Source organism: Oncorhynchus mykiss, chromosome 6 (genome assembly GCF_057628025.1).
Source record: "Oncorhynchus mykiss isolate SJ-2025 chromosome 6, ASM5762802v1, whole genome shotgun sequence".
Lineage (NCBI taxonomy): Eukaryota > Metazoa > Chordata > Actinopteri > Salmoniformes > Salmonidae > Oncorhynchus > Oncorhynchus mykiss.
The window spans coordinates 32229089-32246562 of NC_143027.1; the positions used below are offsets into that span (position 1 = coordinate 32229089).

The 17474-nt window shown below is 45.9% G+C and overlaps 1 protein-coding gene and 1 pseudogene across 2 annotated transcripts; one reads left to right on the forward strand and one right to left on the reverse strand.

Annotated features, from left to right (window-relative positions):
- The first annotated feature begins 272 nt into the window (after positions 1 to 272).
- Positions 273 to 1998, forward strand: LOC118965021 (aldo-keto reductase family 1 member A1-A-like; annotated as a pseudogene).
- Positions 1999 to 3408: 1410 nt separating this feature from the next.
- On the reverse strand, positions 3409 to 17203 carry LOC110517556 (dnaJ homolog subfamily B member 5). Of its 2 annotated transcripts, none has more exons than XM_036979913.2 (4): positions 16533 to 17203; positions 14897 to 15149; positions 13530 to 14185; positions 3409 to 6549 (listed from the first exon to the last, which is right to left on the reverse strand). In XM_036979913.2, the coding sequence occupies exons 2-4, from the start codon at positions 15105 to 15107 to the stop codon at positions 6316 to 6318; spliced, it is 1101 nt and encodes a 366-aa protein (XP_036835808.1). In that variant the 5' UTR covers positions 15108 to 15149; positions 16533 to 17203; the 3' UTR covers positions 3409 to 6315. The 2 variants fall into 2 exon arrangements, with proteins under 2 accessions (XP_036835808.1, XP_036835807.1); XM_036979912.2 differs by lacking the exon at positions 16533 to 17203 and adding an exon at positions 16116 to 16219 and having other exon boundaries at positions 4164 to 6549.
- Between the last annotated feature and the right edge of the window lie 271 nt (positions 17204 to 17474).

Below are 17474 nucleotides of genomic sequence, written 5' to 3' on the forward strand. Positions count from 1 at the left end.
GTGACTTGCTTCCATTCAGCCACGAGCATTAGTGAGGTCTTGCACTGATGTTGGGTGATTAGGCCTGGCTCTCAGTCGGCGTTCCAGTTCATCCCAAAGGTGTTCGATGGGGTTGAGGTCGGGCTCTGCAGGCCAGTCAAGTTCCTCCACACCGATCTCGACAGCTTTTCTGTATGGACCTCGCTTTGTGCACAGGGGCATTGTCATGCTGAAGCAGGAAAGAACTTTCCCCAAACTGTTGCCACTAATTTGGAAGCACAGAATCGTCTAGAATGTCAGTGTATGCTGTAGCGTTAAGATTTCAATTCAGTGGAACTAAGGGGCCTAGCCCAAACTGAAAACACAGCCCCAGACCATTATTCCTTCTCCACCAAACTTTACAGTTGGCACTATGCATTGGGGCAGGTAGCTTTCTGACACCCGCCAAACCCATATTTGTCCGTCGGACTGCCAGATGAGGAAGCTGATTGTTGGAAAGGTGTCATCCTATGACGGTGCCACGTTGAAAGTCACTGAGCTCTTCAGTAAGTCCATTCTACTGCCAATGTTTGTCTATGGTCGATTTTATATACCTGTCAGCAACGGGTTTGGCTGAAATTTCCGAATCCATTAATTTGAATGGGTGTCCACATACTTTTGTACATATAGTGTATGTGTGTCGTGTGTTGATCCCCTGTGCAGTCCCCCAGTCCCTGTATCATCAGGATGTGTTTCTGACCTCAGCTGTGTAACACCCAGCATCACCCTGACTACGTAGAGACAGCCTGTAGTAAGAGTCTAATACACCTGGGACTGGAATACCTGGCCCTCTACCTCATGTACTGGCCCACAGTCTTCCAGTGAGCAACACACACCTAATCACACCTCGAATTTGTCCCACACATGTTGGTCCTCTGAGCTGCCTCCTCTGAGCTGCCTGAGCTGATGCCCAAGCGGGTCGTTGGCAGTGTAAGTTACGATGACATACGCTACTGGGAAACCTGGGTTGCCATGGAGAACCTGGTTGATAAGGGGCTGGTCCGAGGCATCGGTCTGTCCATCTTCAATTAGGTGTGTGTGTGTGTGTACAGTATGTTTTTGTAATGGTGTCTCACTCTTGTGTGTTAGTAGGTGGAGTGTCACCCAGGCCGAGCTGCTGAGTCACTGCAGGTAGGTGTGTGTGTATTCTAGGACGGTAGGTGTGCGTGACAGCCTACTGTCCCCTGGGTAGTGCTGAGCAGTCCAGGGCTTCACCTGATGAACCCTGCCTGCTGCAGGACCCTGGACTGGGGAGCTGTCACCTCCACCACAGAAAGACCCCTGCTCAGGATATACTCACGTAACACACAAACACCTCAGTGTAACTAGCCGTAGTGTAATTAACAATGCTCAAGTGTGTGTGTGTCTCTCTGTCTCCAGGTGGCAGGTACAGAGAGGGATGGTCTGGATCCCCAAGAGCGTCACTCCTTCCAGGATCCTGCAGAACCTGCAGGTCAGGAGGACAGCGCCATCTAGTGGAAGGAATGCCAATTGAACTGCATGATGTTTTACCAGTTTGGAAACTATTCACCTCTTCCACAAAATGTGACTTTTCGCTGGCTGAGTCTAGGAAACTACAGGCTATAATTCTGTGTAGCTGCTGGGATTGTTTTTCTTGAGTGGGAATTTGTTTGTCTGATTGACAGGTGTTTGACTTTTCCTGTCGGATGAACACCTGAAGCAGATCGAGTCGTTCAACAGAAACGAGAGGTACATCATCCCGGCTGTGGAGGTGAGTTCTGATTGTCTCAGATGAGACCTCAGGGTGCAGGTCCATAGTCTTATATACAGCCTCATTACGTAGTCACAACTAGATAGGTGAAGAAGAGCAGATGAGGATGCCGTATGAGACTACTGAGAGGCAGCCAAATTCAGCTGAGCCATGGGGTTTTGTGGTGGTACTGAATGGAACTGTGTGTGTTCTCTTCACAGAGGGACAGAGAGTGGAGGGATGCAGACCACACTCATTTCCCGACCTGATCTAGAGACAGATCCACTGGCCACATCTGGAGTCAGATCTACTAGCCCCACATCTAGAGTCAGATCTACTGGCCCCACATCTAGAGTCAGATCTACTGGCTCCACATCTAGAGTCAGCTCTACTGGCCCCACATCTAGAGTCAGCTCTACTGGCCCCACATCTAGAGTCAGCTCTACTGACACCACATCTAGAGTCAGCTCTACTGGCCCCACATCTAGAGTCAGCTCTACTGGCCCCACATCTAGAGTCAGCTCTACTGGCCCCACATCTAGAGTCAGCTCTACTGGCCCCACATCTAGAGTCAGCTCTACTTACCCCTCCTGTCTCAGCCTCCAGTATTTATGCTGCAGTAGTTTGTGTTGGGGAGCTAGGGTCAGTCTGTTATATCTGGAGTACTTCTCCTGTCTTGTCCGGTGTCCTGTGTGAATTTAAGTATGCTCTCGCTAATTCTCTCTCGGAGGACCTGAGCCCTAGGACCATGCCTCAGGACTACCTGGCATAATGACTTCTTGCTGTCCCCAGTCTACCTGGCCGTGCTGCTGCTCCAGTTTCAACTGTTCTGCCTGTGGTTATGGAACCCTGACCTGTTCACCGGACGTGCTACCTGTCCCAGACATGCTGTTTTCAACTCTCTAGACACAGCAGGAGCGGTAGAGATACTCTTAATGATCAGCTATGAAAAGCCAACTGACATTAACTCCTGAGGTGCTGACTTGCTGCACCCTCGACAACCACTGTGATTATTATTATTTGACCATGCTGGTCATTTATGAACATCTTGGCCATGGTCTGTTATAATCTCCACCCGGCACAGGCAGAAGAGGACTGGCCACCCCTCATAGCCTGGTTCGTCTCTAGGTTTCGGCCTTTCTAGGGAGTTTTTCCTAGCCATCGTGCTTCTACACCTGCATTGCTTTCTGTTTGGGGTTTTAGGCTGGGTTTCTGTACAGCACGTTGAGATATCAGCTGATGTAAGAAGGGCTATATAAATCCATTTGATTTACTGACCCACACATATACTTTTATTTATACAGAATACCTGGGCTGGAGTTACTAGGCCTAGTCACTAGAGATTTGAATATTTGATCAGACAAAGACCATCTGTTATGCAGCTCATGTTCCCTTAGTAAGAATCCACATACAGCTTACTCAATTATTAAGAATTCATTATTAGTGGGAAAATAGATTTGTTTCTAATCCTTGATTTTGTTATACTCAAACTGATCCAGTGTTCCGCTGTGTGGATATCTAATCTGCGAGATTGTTGGACAATAAATGATAGATAAATCATCCTTTCCTTCCGTCATTGAAGTAACAACAGAGCGGAGTGTGATGGATAGGTGAAAGCAGTCGAATGGGGGTCAGCTACAAATAACGCCACTCCTCACATAAACACACAAGACCATACATAGCTCAATACTTGGTTTATTGGTTGTCATTGTAAAATTCAACTCACATGAGAAACTTTGTCAAAAGTACAGAAGCTGTGAAACAGTGAGAATCACTCAGTTGCAGTGTCTGTATCTCTGTGTGTGAACATGAAAATACGTTTGGCACAACCTATAGGCAGGGAGCAACAACCGTATCATTCTGGTTCCTTACATATTCCTTCACTTCCCTCTATACTGTAGACCAGGGCTCGCCAACCCTGTTCCTGGAGAGTTACCTTCCTGTAGGTTTTCAATCCAACCCTGTTCCTGGAGAGTTACCTTCCTGTAGGTTTTCAATCCAACCCTGTTCCTGGAGAGTTACCTTCCTGTAGGTTTTCAATCCAACCCTGTTCCTGGAGAGTTACCTTCCTGTAGGTTTTCAATCCAACCCTGTTCCTGGAGAGTTACCTTCCTGTAGGTTTTCAATCCAACCCTGTTCCTGGAGAGTTACCTTCCTGTAGGTTTTCAATCCAACCCTGTTCCTGGAGAGCTACCTTCCTGTAGGTTTTCAATCCAACCCTGTTCCTGGAGAGCTACCTTCCTGTAGGTTTTCAATCCAACCCCAGTTGTAACTAACCTGATTCAGCTTATCAACATGCTAACTATTAGAATCAGGTAAGCTAAATTATGGTTGGAGTGAAAACCTACAGGACTGTAGCTCTTCAAGAACAGGGTTGGAGAGCTCTGCTGTAGATATTTTGTCAATAGAAAACATATTACAAGTGGAAAAAAGACCAAGAAAAGGGTCTCCATTTAATATTGATAGTCTTGAAGTGATGTTTGATGGTACCAGACTGATAGGCCCCTCAGCGCAGTACAGATCACTGCAGCCCCCATACGGTCAGTGTCGGTATACACTGGTACTGAGTACCATCAACTAAAATGTTCTACTGGTTGAGTAGCAGCACTCGTATTTATATACATATGTAATCACTTTAAAGAATTGCGGCGTTCCAGCTCCTAAATAGAAACATTACCGGGAACAAAAATGAGTACCAGCATCTATTTAATTCCTTCACCTCAAGCACCACATACAGTAGCACTCCCATTAAACTCCCCACAGCCAAAAGATGGCATCCACAGTAGATCAGTCCTGGCTATCTGGGCAGGTTTACATTGAATGTGTTTCACAAAACCTATTATAAAGTTTCATAGAAATGTGTCTTCATATTCTCTGTGTTTAACCTGTGGACACTGAGTGTGTGTGTGTGTCTCCAAGTTCAAGGCACTTACCAGTCTCTCATTGAGTCAGGGAGAGCTTAAGGCAGTTGTTAAAGACTTAGTCATTCCCTTTGAGAGAGACACACCACAGGGATCAACGCACCTATGGATGACAGACTTAGATGGAACGGTTCAATTCTGGTCCTGGGGGGCCAAAACCCTTTTGTGTCTTTTGTTTCTACCTGGTGTTTAATTGCACTCACCTGGTGTCCCAGGTCTGAATCAGTCCCTGATTAGGAGAGGATGAAAAACAGAAGTTCAAGCACTGACCTAGATGATGATGACCCATAGTGCAGGGGTATTCAACTCTTACCCTACGAGGTCCAGAGCCTACTTTTCTGTTGTACCTTTTAAGTAATTGCACACACCTGATGTCCCAGGTCTAAATCAGTCCCTGTTTAGAGGGATAAGAATGGGGGAGGAAAGCAGTGGAACTGGCTTCGAGGTCCATAGTGGATCACACAGTGCTGGGCTTCTCAGCCAGTCAGGGGGTCTGGACCAGAGACATAGATACACAGAGTTCAGCAAACTGTCCGCCATGTTACAACCAACCCTTTCACCACAATTACATGCTCATTTGCACTTCGAGTGTGGATTATGGTGAGCAAATCCAAATCTCAAAATATGTTTGCCAAACTATACATCTATGTCAGTGGTTCTGCACTGGGAGGATCTGGTAGTAGTGGCTGGAGGAGTAGCCTTGTCCAGCAGATAACACAGAGTTCACACATTATGCTTTATTAAACATTAGAAACAGATGATTACGTTAAAATGGGGAGCAGAAACTGAAGCTGCTGGTAGATAAACAATAAAATAATCCACTTTCAACTTTCCTCTGGAAAATCCTGGACAATCTCCTCTTTTTCAAATAAAGTGTTCCTCTCAACTCCTCCATAAGAAGAGGAGGATCAGGGGGATGTATAAAACCCTTGATAAATGTGTAGAAAAGAAGAGCATTAAGAAAAGGAGTTCCGGTAAAAGCCAGTAGCCACGCTGAGCCGTTCCTCCGTATCACTTCGCCATGTCCGTGTGTGTGCGCTTGGGCGAAAAGAAACAAAAACATCCTAAAACTGGAGGTCCTCTTGTCATTCCCAGAAAAAAACCTTTCCCTTAAAAATAGTGTCCATGTAATGTTGTGTGGTAGAAACAGTGAGATCTTGAAATGGGGGAAGATGGGTTGGGTCCAACTGGTAAAAACGGTTTGTGTGTATGTGGTGGGGAGGGGAGGGATGGCGAGTGGGGGTAATGAGTCTGGGGGGGTAATGAGTCTGGGGGGGTGGGGAAGGGAGGAGTGTGGGGGGTGTAATGAGTCTGGGGGGGTGGGGAGGGGAGTAATGAGTCTGGGGTGTTGGGGAAGGGAGGAGTGTAGGGGGTGTAATGAGTCTGGAGGGGTGGGGAGGGGTTAATGAGTCCGGGGGGTTGGGAAGGGAGGAGTGTAGGGGGTGTAATGAGTCTGTGGGGGGTGGGGTGGGGAGGGGAGGGGGGTAATGAGTCTGGGGGGTTGGGGAAGGGAGGAGTGTAGGGGGTAATGAGTCTGGGGGGGTGGGGAGGGGGGTAATGAGTCTGGGGGGTTGGGGAAGGGAGGAGTGTAGGGGGTGTAATGAGTCTGGGGGGGTGGGGAGGGGGTAATGAGTCGGGGGGGGGGGGGGGGGGGGGGGTGTTGTCCTAAGACTGGGGTAGGTGTTGTCTGATGATCTCTCTGGACTGGGGAGGGATCCTGTCTGGGAAGCGAACCGTGAACTCTACAATGAGATCGCCACGCTGAGTGGGGCTCTTAGGGAGGGGCAGGCCCTCCCCCCTCAGCCGCTTTACCGTCCCAGGCTTGATGACCTCATGGCAGGATAGCGGGATGACGCGGTTATCCAGGGTGGGAATGTTCACCGTACAGCCACACAGCGCCTGGGGGAGGGGGATATGAGAGGGTTTACTACTGTATCATATGACACAAGCATGTTTACTATATGACTGCTTCATTACAACAGTGATTCTCAATCTGTTCCTCTTGGCGTTGCACAGAGTTGTTCTACTCACACCCAATGATGACAAAATCATATGTTGTTAGTTGTTAACTAATTCAGTGATTAAGGATAGGTGAAAACGTGTGTTTCGGGAGCTATGGACGTAGAAAACTAGTATCTGTTCCAGTTTAGCAGTCTAGAACACAGATTCAGCTGGAGAACATTAGAGAACATGACTTGGCGCTCAGAGTGGAACAGAATGACATCATCATCTACAATGGATCACTCCCTCTCTGACACTTAAACAAGTTTCCTGAGCTTGGAAAACCCCGGTGTGTGTGCTTGTGTGTGTAGGGTTGATAGTTGGGGGGTTGTAGAGTGCACAGGAGGCTAATTTTAGAGTGTGGTCTCATTTCTACAGCTAATGAAGTAAGACCGAATAAGCTGAGGTCGTGGTCTCTCTCTCTCTCTCTCTCTCTCTCTCTCTCTCTCTCTCTCTCTCTCTCTCTCTCTCGCTCTCTCTCTCTCTCACACACACACACACACACACACACACACACACACACACACACACACACACACACACACATACACACAGACACACACACACAGACAGACAGAGAGAGGCTGAAACCTGGGTGTCCACTCATCTTAGGTCAGTTTTGCACCCTACAATTAAGTAAAAGAAAACTGATCCTAGATCTGCAACTCCTACCCAGAGCAGGCAGCACACCATACTAAACTCCACCCCTAACCTAGGGCCAGGGTTGGGTAGCAACTGAGTAATCAGAATACAAAAACAAAGTAACTAATCAGCTTGGATTAATTACAAACATGAATAATCTGATTATGCTTGCATTCTTAAAAACAACTGATTGCATTCGGGATTACTTCATCTAATCTCAAGAGGCAACATTTGTAAAACTTTGCCAGCATTTGCCCACTTTCATTTAGCGCACCCTCAAGACTTCTCACACGCTCTTAAAGGTTCTATCGTTCTGCTGACCTCTCATCAAGGATGGATGGCTTCTTTAGTATTAAACTGGTTGAATGAATAGGTAAGGCTTCCAAAACATTTACACCTAGCCTTCTGGCCAGACAGTCGTCATAGAGTCCCTGCTTGCTGCGTTGCACTTTCCCTCTTTCTCCGTTGTGAGCTCTGTCCGTAGCAGTAGAGAAATGCTTTCTGATTGCGCAATATTTCAAGACGCAATCCCAGAATAACACTGAAGAGAACTGGGACCCAGCGTTCTGTAGGTCTGAATTCTATTTATCAACTCTTACTATATTGAACATAGGGCACTCACGTCGGCCATTCAAGGTGACAACATAGGCCTATATATTACATTTACTGGTGTAAATACTACGGCAGACTATCAGTAGTCTAACTCTCAGTAGTCTTACTCTCAGTAGTCTAATATTAGGCTAGATGTATTGTTTGCAATCTAGCTAACTACTTCCTCATTTGGTGAATTAGCCCCAAATGAATTTGTTTGTGATTTTTGTGCCCTAAAATAGTTACTTAATCTCTATTGAACAAAAAAAATAAAAAAATGCTGGGACTGTATTTTGACAGTAATATACAATTGCCTAATTGTCCAACTCAAAATTCGTGACAATTTAGGGTGTGCATCATAAAAATATCTGGAATTGTGCATTCAAATTAATTTATTGATCATACCATTTTATTTTAGGACTTAATGAAGCAGGTAGAATTACTTAATAAAATGATTAGGCAACCCGTGTTTTCTACTGCGTGACCCCGCAACAAAATCTTGGTGCAACCATATGGTCCAGACAACTGAAAATGTTGGTATGGAGCCCTGTGACTATGCTCTCACATATCAAACACTTGAGTTGTAGGATCTTAATGCTCTCACATATCAAACATATGAGTTGTAGGCTCTTTATGCTCTCACATATCAAACACTTGAGTTGTAGGATCTTTATGCTCTCACATATCAAACATATGAGTTGTAGGATCTTTATGCTCTCACATATCAAACACTTGAGTTGTAGGATCTTTATGCTCTCACATATCAAACATATGAGTTGTAGGATCTTTATGCTCTCACATATCAAACATATGAGTTGTAGGATCTTTATGCTCTCACATATCAAACATATGAGTTGTAGGATCTTTATGCTCTCACATATCAAACATATGAGTTGTAGGATCTTTATGCTCTCCCATATCAAACACTTGAGTCGTAGGATCTTTATGCTCTCCATATCAAACATATGAGTCGTAGGATCTTAATGCTCTCACATATCAAACATATGAGTTGTAGGATCTTTATGCTCTCCCATATCAAACACTTGAGTCGTAGGATCTTTATGCTCTCCATATCAAACATATGAGTCGTAGGATCTTAATGCTCTCACATATCAAACATATGAGTTGTAGGATCTTTATGCTCTCACATATCAAACATATGAGTTGTAGGATCTTTATGCTCTCACATATCAAACATATGAGTCGTAGGATCTTAATGCTCTCACATATCAAACATATGAGTTGTAGGATCTTTATGCTCTCACATATCAAACATATGAGTTGTAGGATCTTTATGCTCTCACATATCAAACATATGAGTTGTAGGATCTTTATGCTCTCCCATATCAAACATTTGAGTCGTAGGATCTTTATGCTCTCCATATCAAACATATGAGTCGTAGGATCTTAATGCTCTCACATATCAAACATATGAGTTGTAGGATCTTTATGCTCTCACATATCAAACATTTGAGTCGTAGGATCTTTATGCTCTCCATATCAAACACTTGAGTTGTGGGATCTTTATGCTCTCACATATCAAACACTTGAGTTGTGGGATCTTTATGCTCTCACATATCAAACACTTGAGTTGTGGGATCTTTATGCTCTCCCATATCAAACACTTGAGTTGTGGGATCTTTATGCTCTCACATATCAAACACTTGAGTTGTGGGATCTTTATGCTCTCACATATCAAACATATGAGTTGTAGGATCTTTATGCTCTCCATATCAAACACTTGAGTTGTGGGATCTTTATGCTCTCACATATCAAACACTTGAGTTGTGGGATCTTTATGCTCTCACATATCAAACATATGAGTTGTAGGATCTTTATGCTCTCACATATCAAACATATGAGTTGTAGGATCTTAATGCTCTCACAATAGTCCCCCATTTAGAAATACTAATGTTACTCAGTTAAATAATACTGTATTAGGTGAACGTTTTTTTATGTTTTAAAATATCTGTTATTCCCAAAGTAATCCAAAAGATTGCGTTACTCATTTTGAGTAATCCAAAGGATCACCTGACCGATCACTTTATTTTCATGTAACTGTAATCAGCAACAGATTACATTTTTAAAGTAATCCGCTCAACACTATCTAGGGCTGGATTGAATCATTAGCGCCGAAGATAAGCACGATTGAAATTTGAAGACAATGTTTCCGCGTTCACGTTGACTGCATTCTCGGTAAACGCTGCATATGCCGCCTCAATCAAAAATTACCTTTACATTTCAACCGCGCTACAAAAAATGACATTCTGCGCTATGTTTCGAATCCAGCCCCTAGACAGGTTGCCATGACACTGGAGACACACAGACAGCTGACATAAGGCCAGTCTAATGATGTAAGCCTCAGCTCAGACAAGGCAGCACCAGAATAATATATACCACTCCTGATAAATTCAAACTCTGACTACGTGCAGTAGGCTTACAGTTTTCCAGTCCCAATTCAATAACATTAAACTATTTTGAATTGTGTGTTCCAGTTTAGTGCTTACAAGTTGCCCAATCAGGTGTCAACAGCCCCAGTTAGCAGTTGCCTAATCCAGTGTTTACTAACCCCCGCGCCTCAACCCCCCACCCTCCAAAACATAAGGCATCCAGAAACCATTGCCTAAGCGTTATCACATGCTATGTTGTCTTTGCCAATGCATATAGCATATTTCTCTGTAATATCAGAAGTCAAGTTCCTCTTAGAGTTAGCGATAGCCTTCTAAGTATGATTGTGTGTGTGTGTTCTTCCTTCCTGTTTTTCACACTGACGCCGAATGGCAAACTGTCCTGATTTAGAGAGAACAGCCGGAGAGACAGCAGGGCCACCGGCTCCAGTGATGACATAAAGGTCCAGACTCCAGACATCCTTGGTAGAGGTCATTGAATGGTCATAATGCAGAGGTAACAATTGTCTTTAGCAGACTAAAGAGCCTTCAGCTCTGCACTCTGCAACGTAGCTCTCATTGGGCTTGTTATTGTTAGACCTAAAGCCTGTGTAAAACAGAGGGCCTAAAGTCAGCCGGTGTAGCTAGCATAGGGTCTGACCCAGCTATTTTAGGACCAAAACCCAGCCAGCATAGCTAACAGAGTGTATAAAAGCAGCCAGCCCGTCAACAGCGCCCAGTGCCAGGCCTCTGTAATCATACCTTCCTGTTGGATGGAAGCAGAGCTCCCTGGCAGCTCCAGTTAAACTATATTTTTCAGATAATGGTTCAGATAACCCAAATACCCAATACTCTCTCTCCCTTCAACATCTCCCCTTCCTCCCTCCTCACCTCTCTCCGGTCTCTCTCTGGTCTCTCTCAGGTCTCTCTCCTTCACTGGATCTAAATGAGCTTTTATTGTCTTTACTGGATACATTAGGGGCTCGATTCAATCCGTATCGCGGAAGTTCAGCGCTATAGCACGTTTGAAATGTAAATCAAATCAAATTCGATTGGTTATACACATATTTAGCAGATGTTATTGCGCGTGTAGAGAAATGCTTGTGTTCCTAGCTCCAACAGTGCTAGGCAATGTTCCCGCGTGCGCAACGACTGCACTCACAGTAAACGATGTATATGTCGGGTTCAATCGGAAATGACCTTTACGTTTCAATCACGTGACAGCGCTGAACTTCCGAAATACGGACTGAATCAACTAGGTCTGTGTCCCTGATGGTACCCTATTCCCTGCATATTTAATACACAAAGAGTAGTGCACTATCTCATAACTAAAATATATTTCTATGGCAGTATATGACATTAAGATAGAACAGTTTATGACAGCAGTAAAACAGGCCTCCTGGTTAATGAGCTTATCTGAGCACTGCGGTACTTGTATAATTAATACAGTATGTACTTAACAAGCTTCTGTTTAGGGTCTGCCATTAGCCAGTCCATTAATATAGGCAGTAGATAAATGGCAGCTATATTGGAACTATAAAAGAGTGTTTCATTTCACAGGCTGGTCACAGCTGAGCTTGTGACCACACAGGAATAGAGGTTTAATTAAATGAACTGTCTGTCAGAATACCACCCTCACACCACAATCCTCTCTCTCTCTGTCTCTCTCTCTCTGTCTCTCTCTCTCTCTCTCTCTGTCTCTCTCTCTCTCTCTCTCTCTCTCTCTGCCTCTCTCTCTGTCTCTCTCTCTCTGCCTCTCTCTCTGTCTCTCTCTCTCTGTCTCTCTCTCTCTCTCTGTGTCTCTCTCTCTGTATCTCTCTCTCTATCTGTGTGTGTGTGTCTCGCTCGCTCTCTGTATAAAAGAGAAAAAGAGCTGTCTAAGTGTATAAATCCTTTATTGTGTGTTTTTGCACTACATGGTGAGTACCATAACGATTGTTGTGCTCATTAAAAGAGCTATCATAAAGGAAGACATATGAGGCAGGACAGGGCAGAGTGTGAGTGGGCCTGTCACACAGGGACAACACATTCCCCCATGCTCACTCACACTGCAGCGGCAGAGAGACATTCTGCAAAGCACTCAGTCTGCCCACCCAGAGCTCAGCTCACTTCACAGATAGACTGGAGGGATGTGTTGAACAAGGTCATGTACTCAGAGGAACAGCCTCTTTTAGGTGGAGTACCCATGTTTAACTGCACACACACACACACATCTTCCACCACTGCCCACAGCCTAGTGCTAGAAACATGAACACCAGTGTACTGCTGTTAGAGGTGCCCGGGGCTCTGAGTCAGAGAGAGTAGGAAAGAGTGAGAGAGAGAGAGAGTAGGAGAGAGAGAGAGTAGGAGAGAGAGAGTAGGAGAGAGAGAGAGAGAGAGTAGGAGAGAGAGAGTAGGAGAGAAAGAGAGTAGGAAATAGTGAGAGAGAAAGAGTAGGAGAGAGAGAGAGTAGGAGAGAGAGAGAGAGTAGGAAATAGTGAGAGAGAGAGTAGGAGAGAGAGAGAGAGAGAGAGAGAGAGAGTAGGAGAGAGAAAGAGAGAGTAAGAGAGAGAGAGAGTAGGAGAGAGAGAGAGTAGGAGAAAGAGAGAGAGAGAGAGAGAGTAGGAAATAGTGAGAGAGAGAGAGAGAGAGAGAGAGAGAGAGAGAGAGAGAGAGTGGGAGAGAGAGAGAGAGAGTAGGAGAGAGAGAGAGAGAGTAAGAGAGAGAGAGAGTAGGAGAGAGAGAGAGTAGGAGAAAGAGAGAGAGAGAGAGAGTAGGAAAGAGAGAGAGAGAGGGAGAGAGAGAGAGAGAGTAGGAGAGAGAGAGAGAGAGAGTAGGAGAGAGACAGAGAGAGAGAGAGAGAGAGAGAGAGAGAGTAGGAGAGAGAGAGAGAGAGAGAGAGAGAGAGAGAGTAGGAGAGAGTAGGAAAGAGAGAGAGAGAGAGAGATGTGACTTTTGATGCTCTTCATTAGAACATGTCCACTTACTAAAATTATATTAACACACACACCCTTGTGAAAACCTAGAGGCAGATAGAGTTTGAATCTCCTGTAGAGTAAAACATTTCAAATATTGTCTGAACAGGTTAATACCACAGGCCTTCAGTTCTATGTGAGTGTTCTGTAGGGTATTTGTGGATAGAAGGAGAGAGAAAGAAAGTAAAAGAGCACTTTGTCACAGGCTGCTAGTTTTGTAATAATGTATTTGTGGAGACTAAGGCTGTGTGAGAAAGACAGAGCGACAGACAGACCGACAGAGCGAAAGACAGACAGCTCCTACCTCCTTCAGACTGATGTTGCCTGTGTAGATGATATTGGAGCCGTCTCTCCTAAAGTGGGCGTGTCCTTTGTCTCTGAGCACAAAGGCGATGTCTGCAGGAATGTTCTCTGGGGTCTCGTCCCCCTCCTTAGGGAAGGTGATCTTGGTGCCCTCCTTCCATCCTCTCTTTATCACGATGTTCAGGATCTTGTCCTCCGTACAGCTGCTCCTGCCATCAGGGTTCAGCCTCCTCCTGGTGATCTTCATCCGCTTGGTGCAACCATGGAAGATCTCCTCCAGAGACACCTTCAGCTCGTGGACGACCGGGGGGTCCTGCTGCCTCCTGGACCCCCCCAAACGCTCCGACTGCACCCCCCTCCTCCTGCCCCCGCCATGGCCAGGGAATCCGTTGACCCCCCCGGGGAAGCCGAAGTGTGTGAAAGAGGCGAAGGGGTCTTCCTCATCCAAGTCTGTTTCCATGTCATGGTCGTTGGGGACCTTGGAGTGGACGCCGTTGGAGCGGTTGTGGTGGTTGCGGTGCGGTCCGAAGAACATATCGAAGGGGTTGGACCCGCCGAAAAAGGAGGCGAAGGTGGCATGGGGGTCCCCATGGAAGGTGTAGTGGTACGACCCACCAGGAACCCCAGACTGACCACTACTGCCCCCCGCCTTCAGACCTGACCGAGAGGGAGAGAGAGAGAAGGCTGTGAGTACACACACTCACCACACACACATCCTACCTGTAGCCTAATTCCCCTTCCGTAGAGAAAGGAGAGAGTTAAATCGTTTTAGAGATTTGACAGCAGGTAGGAGGGAGTTTGAGGAGCGGAGGCCCTAGAGGCATGAGTAGCAGTCAGAGCGAACCCATGTGGGTGAGAGAGTTCCCACAGGATCCGGTGGGGGGGAGGGGGTCTAGCAAGAGCCTTGCTGCTACAGAAACAGAGAAGACTACCCACAGCTAAACACACACACACATACACACCACCTCACTGCTATTCTTATCTCTGCCTCCGCATGGATTCAGGCCTATCTGAGAGACGCAAACACACTGTGGAAAGACCTGGTCAGACAGGATTGAACACACAGTCAGACTGTCGGAGGGTAGAGGTGGAAGGGTGAGGTAGGGAGGATAGCTAAATAAAGAAAGGATTCTGCTCAGTGTTCTCTCTCTCTCTCTCTCTCTCTCACACACACACACACACACACACACACACACACACACACACACACACACACACACACACACACACACACACACACACACACACACACACACACACACACACACACACACACACACACACACACAACGATAAATTACTTCATGACAATTATATAATCACACCGACAACACTCTCAGAATGCTGAGCACCCTCTCTTTCTCTTACCCTCCTCTCCTAGCTGGTCATAGATGACCCTCTTCTTGGGGTCACTCAGAACTTCGTAGGCCTCAGCGATCTCTTTGAACTTGTCCTCTGCATTTGCGTCTGTGTTCTTGTCTGGGTGGAACCTCAGTGCCATGCGGCGATATGCCTTCTTGATCTCCTCCTCGTTAGAACCCTTAGGGATACCCAGCGTCTTATAGTAGTCCTTCCCCATGGCAACGACCTTTCTGTGACCCCCAACACACACCCTGGCACTCTGGAGGTAGAGGGAGAGAAAGGTTACTGGGTTAGGTATACTCCTGGGCCTGAAAAAAACTGATCCACACAGCCTGGCTCTCTGGTGAGGCACACACACACATGCGCACACACACACACACACACATGCGCACACACACACATGCGCACACACACATGCGCACACACACACGCACACACACACACACACACACACACACACACACACACACACACACACACACACACACACACACACAAGTATTCTAAACACACATGTGAGTATTCTAATGAATCTTGAAGTCTTTACTCCATCACAGATGATGTGTGGAACTTGCTGTGGTAATGTAGTAAGGTGTTGCCATGGCAGTGTAGTAAAAGCTCAAAGTTAGTGAATGTGAGGAACTCCCTACCATCTGGCACCTCGCTATCTGCTACACACACACACACACACACACACACACACACACACACACACACACACGCTATCAGTAGTCTTATAAAACTGCAGTCCTGTTAGCCTAAATATGACACTATGCGTCTGTCATTGTAGGCTACAGTCTGCCCTGCGAGCTATTTTATAGCTGGATAAAATACATCAATCAGATGGTAGGCTATTTATATGGCCTATGTATGGTTGTTATTTGGGTTTTCCTGTAAATATCTTCATCACTGTGAATCTCTACGGTAGAAAACGAGACAAAGAAACAGCACCTGTCATCCATTATAGAGCCGATCTGCGCCGCACCGAATTTTGCTGTCGTTGTTCCGGCAGGTAGGCTAATTGTAGACTATTGCCGGCAAATATGTCAAGAGACAACAACGCCTCTCTCAGTGTGAGAATCGAACCTATCGATTGACCAATGCAGAAACCGGAGTGGTGCAACACCAGCTATTCCACAGGCTTCAATGACAGCGGTGGAAACTGACAGTGAGCGGTGCGGAGAGAACACATAAGAATAGAAGGATGAAATTAAACGTTTCCTACCCGATATAATTTCCAGTAGAAAAATCGGCAGATCAGATGAACATATCCCCGTCCCTCTCTTCTCTCCCGCCCTGGTATCCCTCTCGGGTCTTTATTGTGTGACGTCAGAGTTCAACTGCTCACCGGTTCCGAAATAGTTGGTGACAGAACAACGCTCTGACGTCAATTAGGCGAATAAAACCAAAACCCATGCCATTCAACCAGTGACTCAAACTCACATAGTTATGCGGTGTGGTTCTGGTTAAATTAAATAGACCTTCAACACTTATTTCCACTTACGATGTTAAACGTCTGAGGAGAAATACAGCAACAACCCAATTCCTGTCCTGGCCATAAGCTGAAATAGCCTAGGCCATATCTACTTCGAGTTAGTCTAGTAAATTTTTCCGTAGCCGGTGTGTTTTCGTAGCGTCTTACCGTATGCTAGTGACTGTCTCTGGACTTCACCAACTGTCCCTCGCCGCTCCTCCGCACGACAGCTGATTTGCGGGTCGAACTCTGCCAGTTCAAAGCGCAGCGCGCTTTGTTCCAGTCCACTCCGAGCGGATGGGAAAATACAGCCCGACTGTCTAGATAATTTGTTGCGCTGATTGAAGCGTTTATCAAATTAACTTCACCCGAGTCAATTTATCCAATCCATTTAATCACTGATCCACTAAGTGAGATGTTGGTTTACTTGACTTCCATTCCTGGGAGGAGATAAACAGTCTGAAGTTTAGGATTAGTCTACATCATGGCTCTGCTTCACTCTGAGAGAGCTGGGATTCTACTCTAAAAGAAAACAGAGACATATTAGGAGTCTGTCTGTCTGTCTGACTGTCTGTCTGTCTGACTGTCTGTCTGTGTGAGAGAGAGAGTGTGATAGCAGAGCCCTAGGCAGATTTACCCAATGCCCGTGGATGGTACTCCAGGCTGAGGCGGTGTGTGTTTGTGTGTATGCCCGTGGATGGTACTCCAGGCTGAGCTGTGATATAAACAGAGTTGGTACATGTGATCACTGGCAGTCAGGGACTAGAACCTTCCCGCACACGCAGGCAGGCAGGCAGACAGACAGAGAAGCCTGAGGAATGAGTCAGTCTCTCTCACTCAGTGCAGAGACCAGGGGTACATTTCAACAGTCTTAAGTGGCTGCCTCTCCTTGTGTCCTTTCCTTAATTGACAAATCTTACATAAATCTTACATCACTTCCATTCATCCAATGTTGTCAGTTCAGTACAAATAAAGAGGAGAGGCCATTTTAGACTGCTGAGACGCAGCCTGTGTCTCCTTCCCAATCTTCTGCTCTATACGTACTGTATTTATATCTGTCCACATGTCTACCTCTTCTCCCCTTCCTTTCTCCTCTTTCAAGAGGATGTG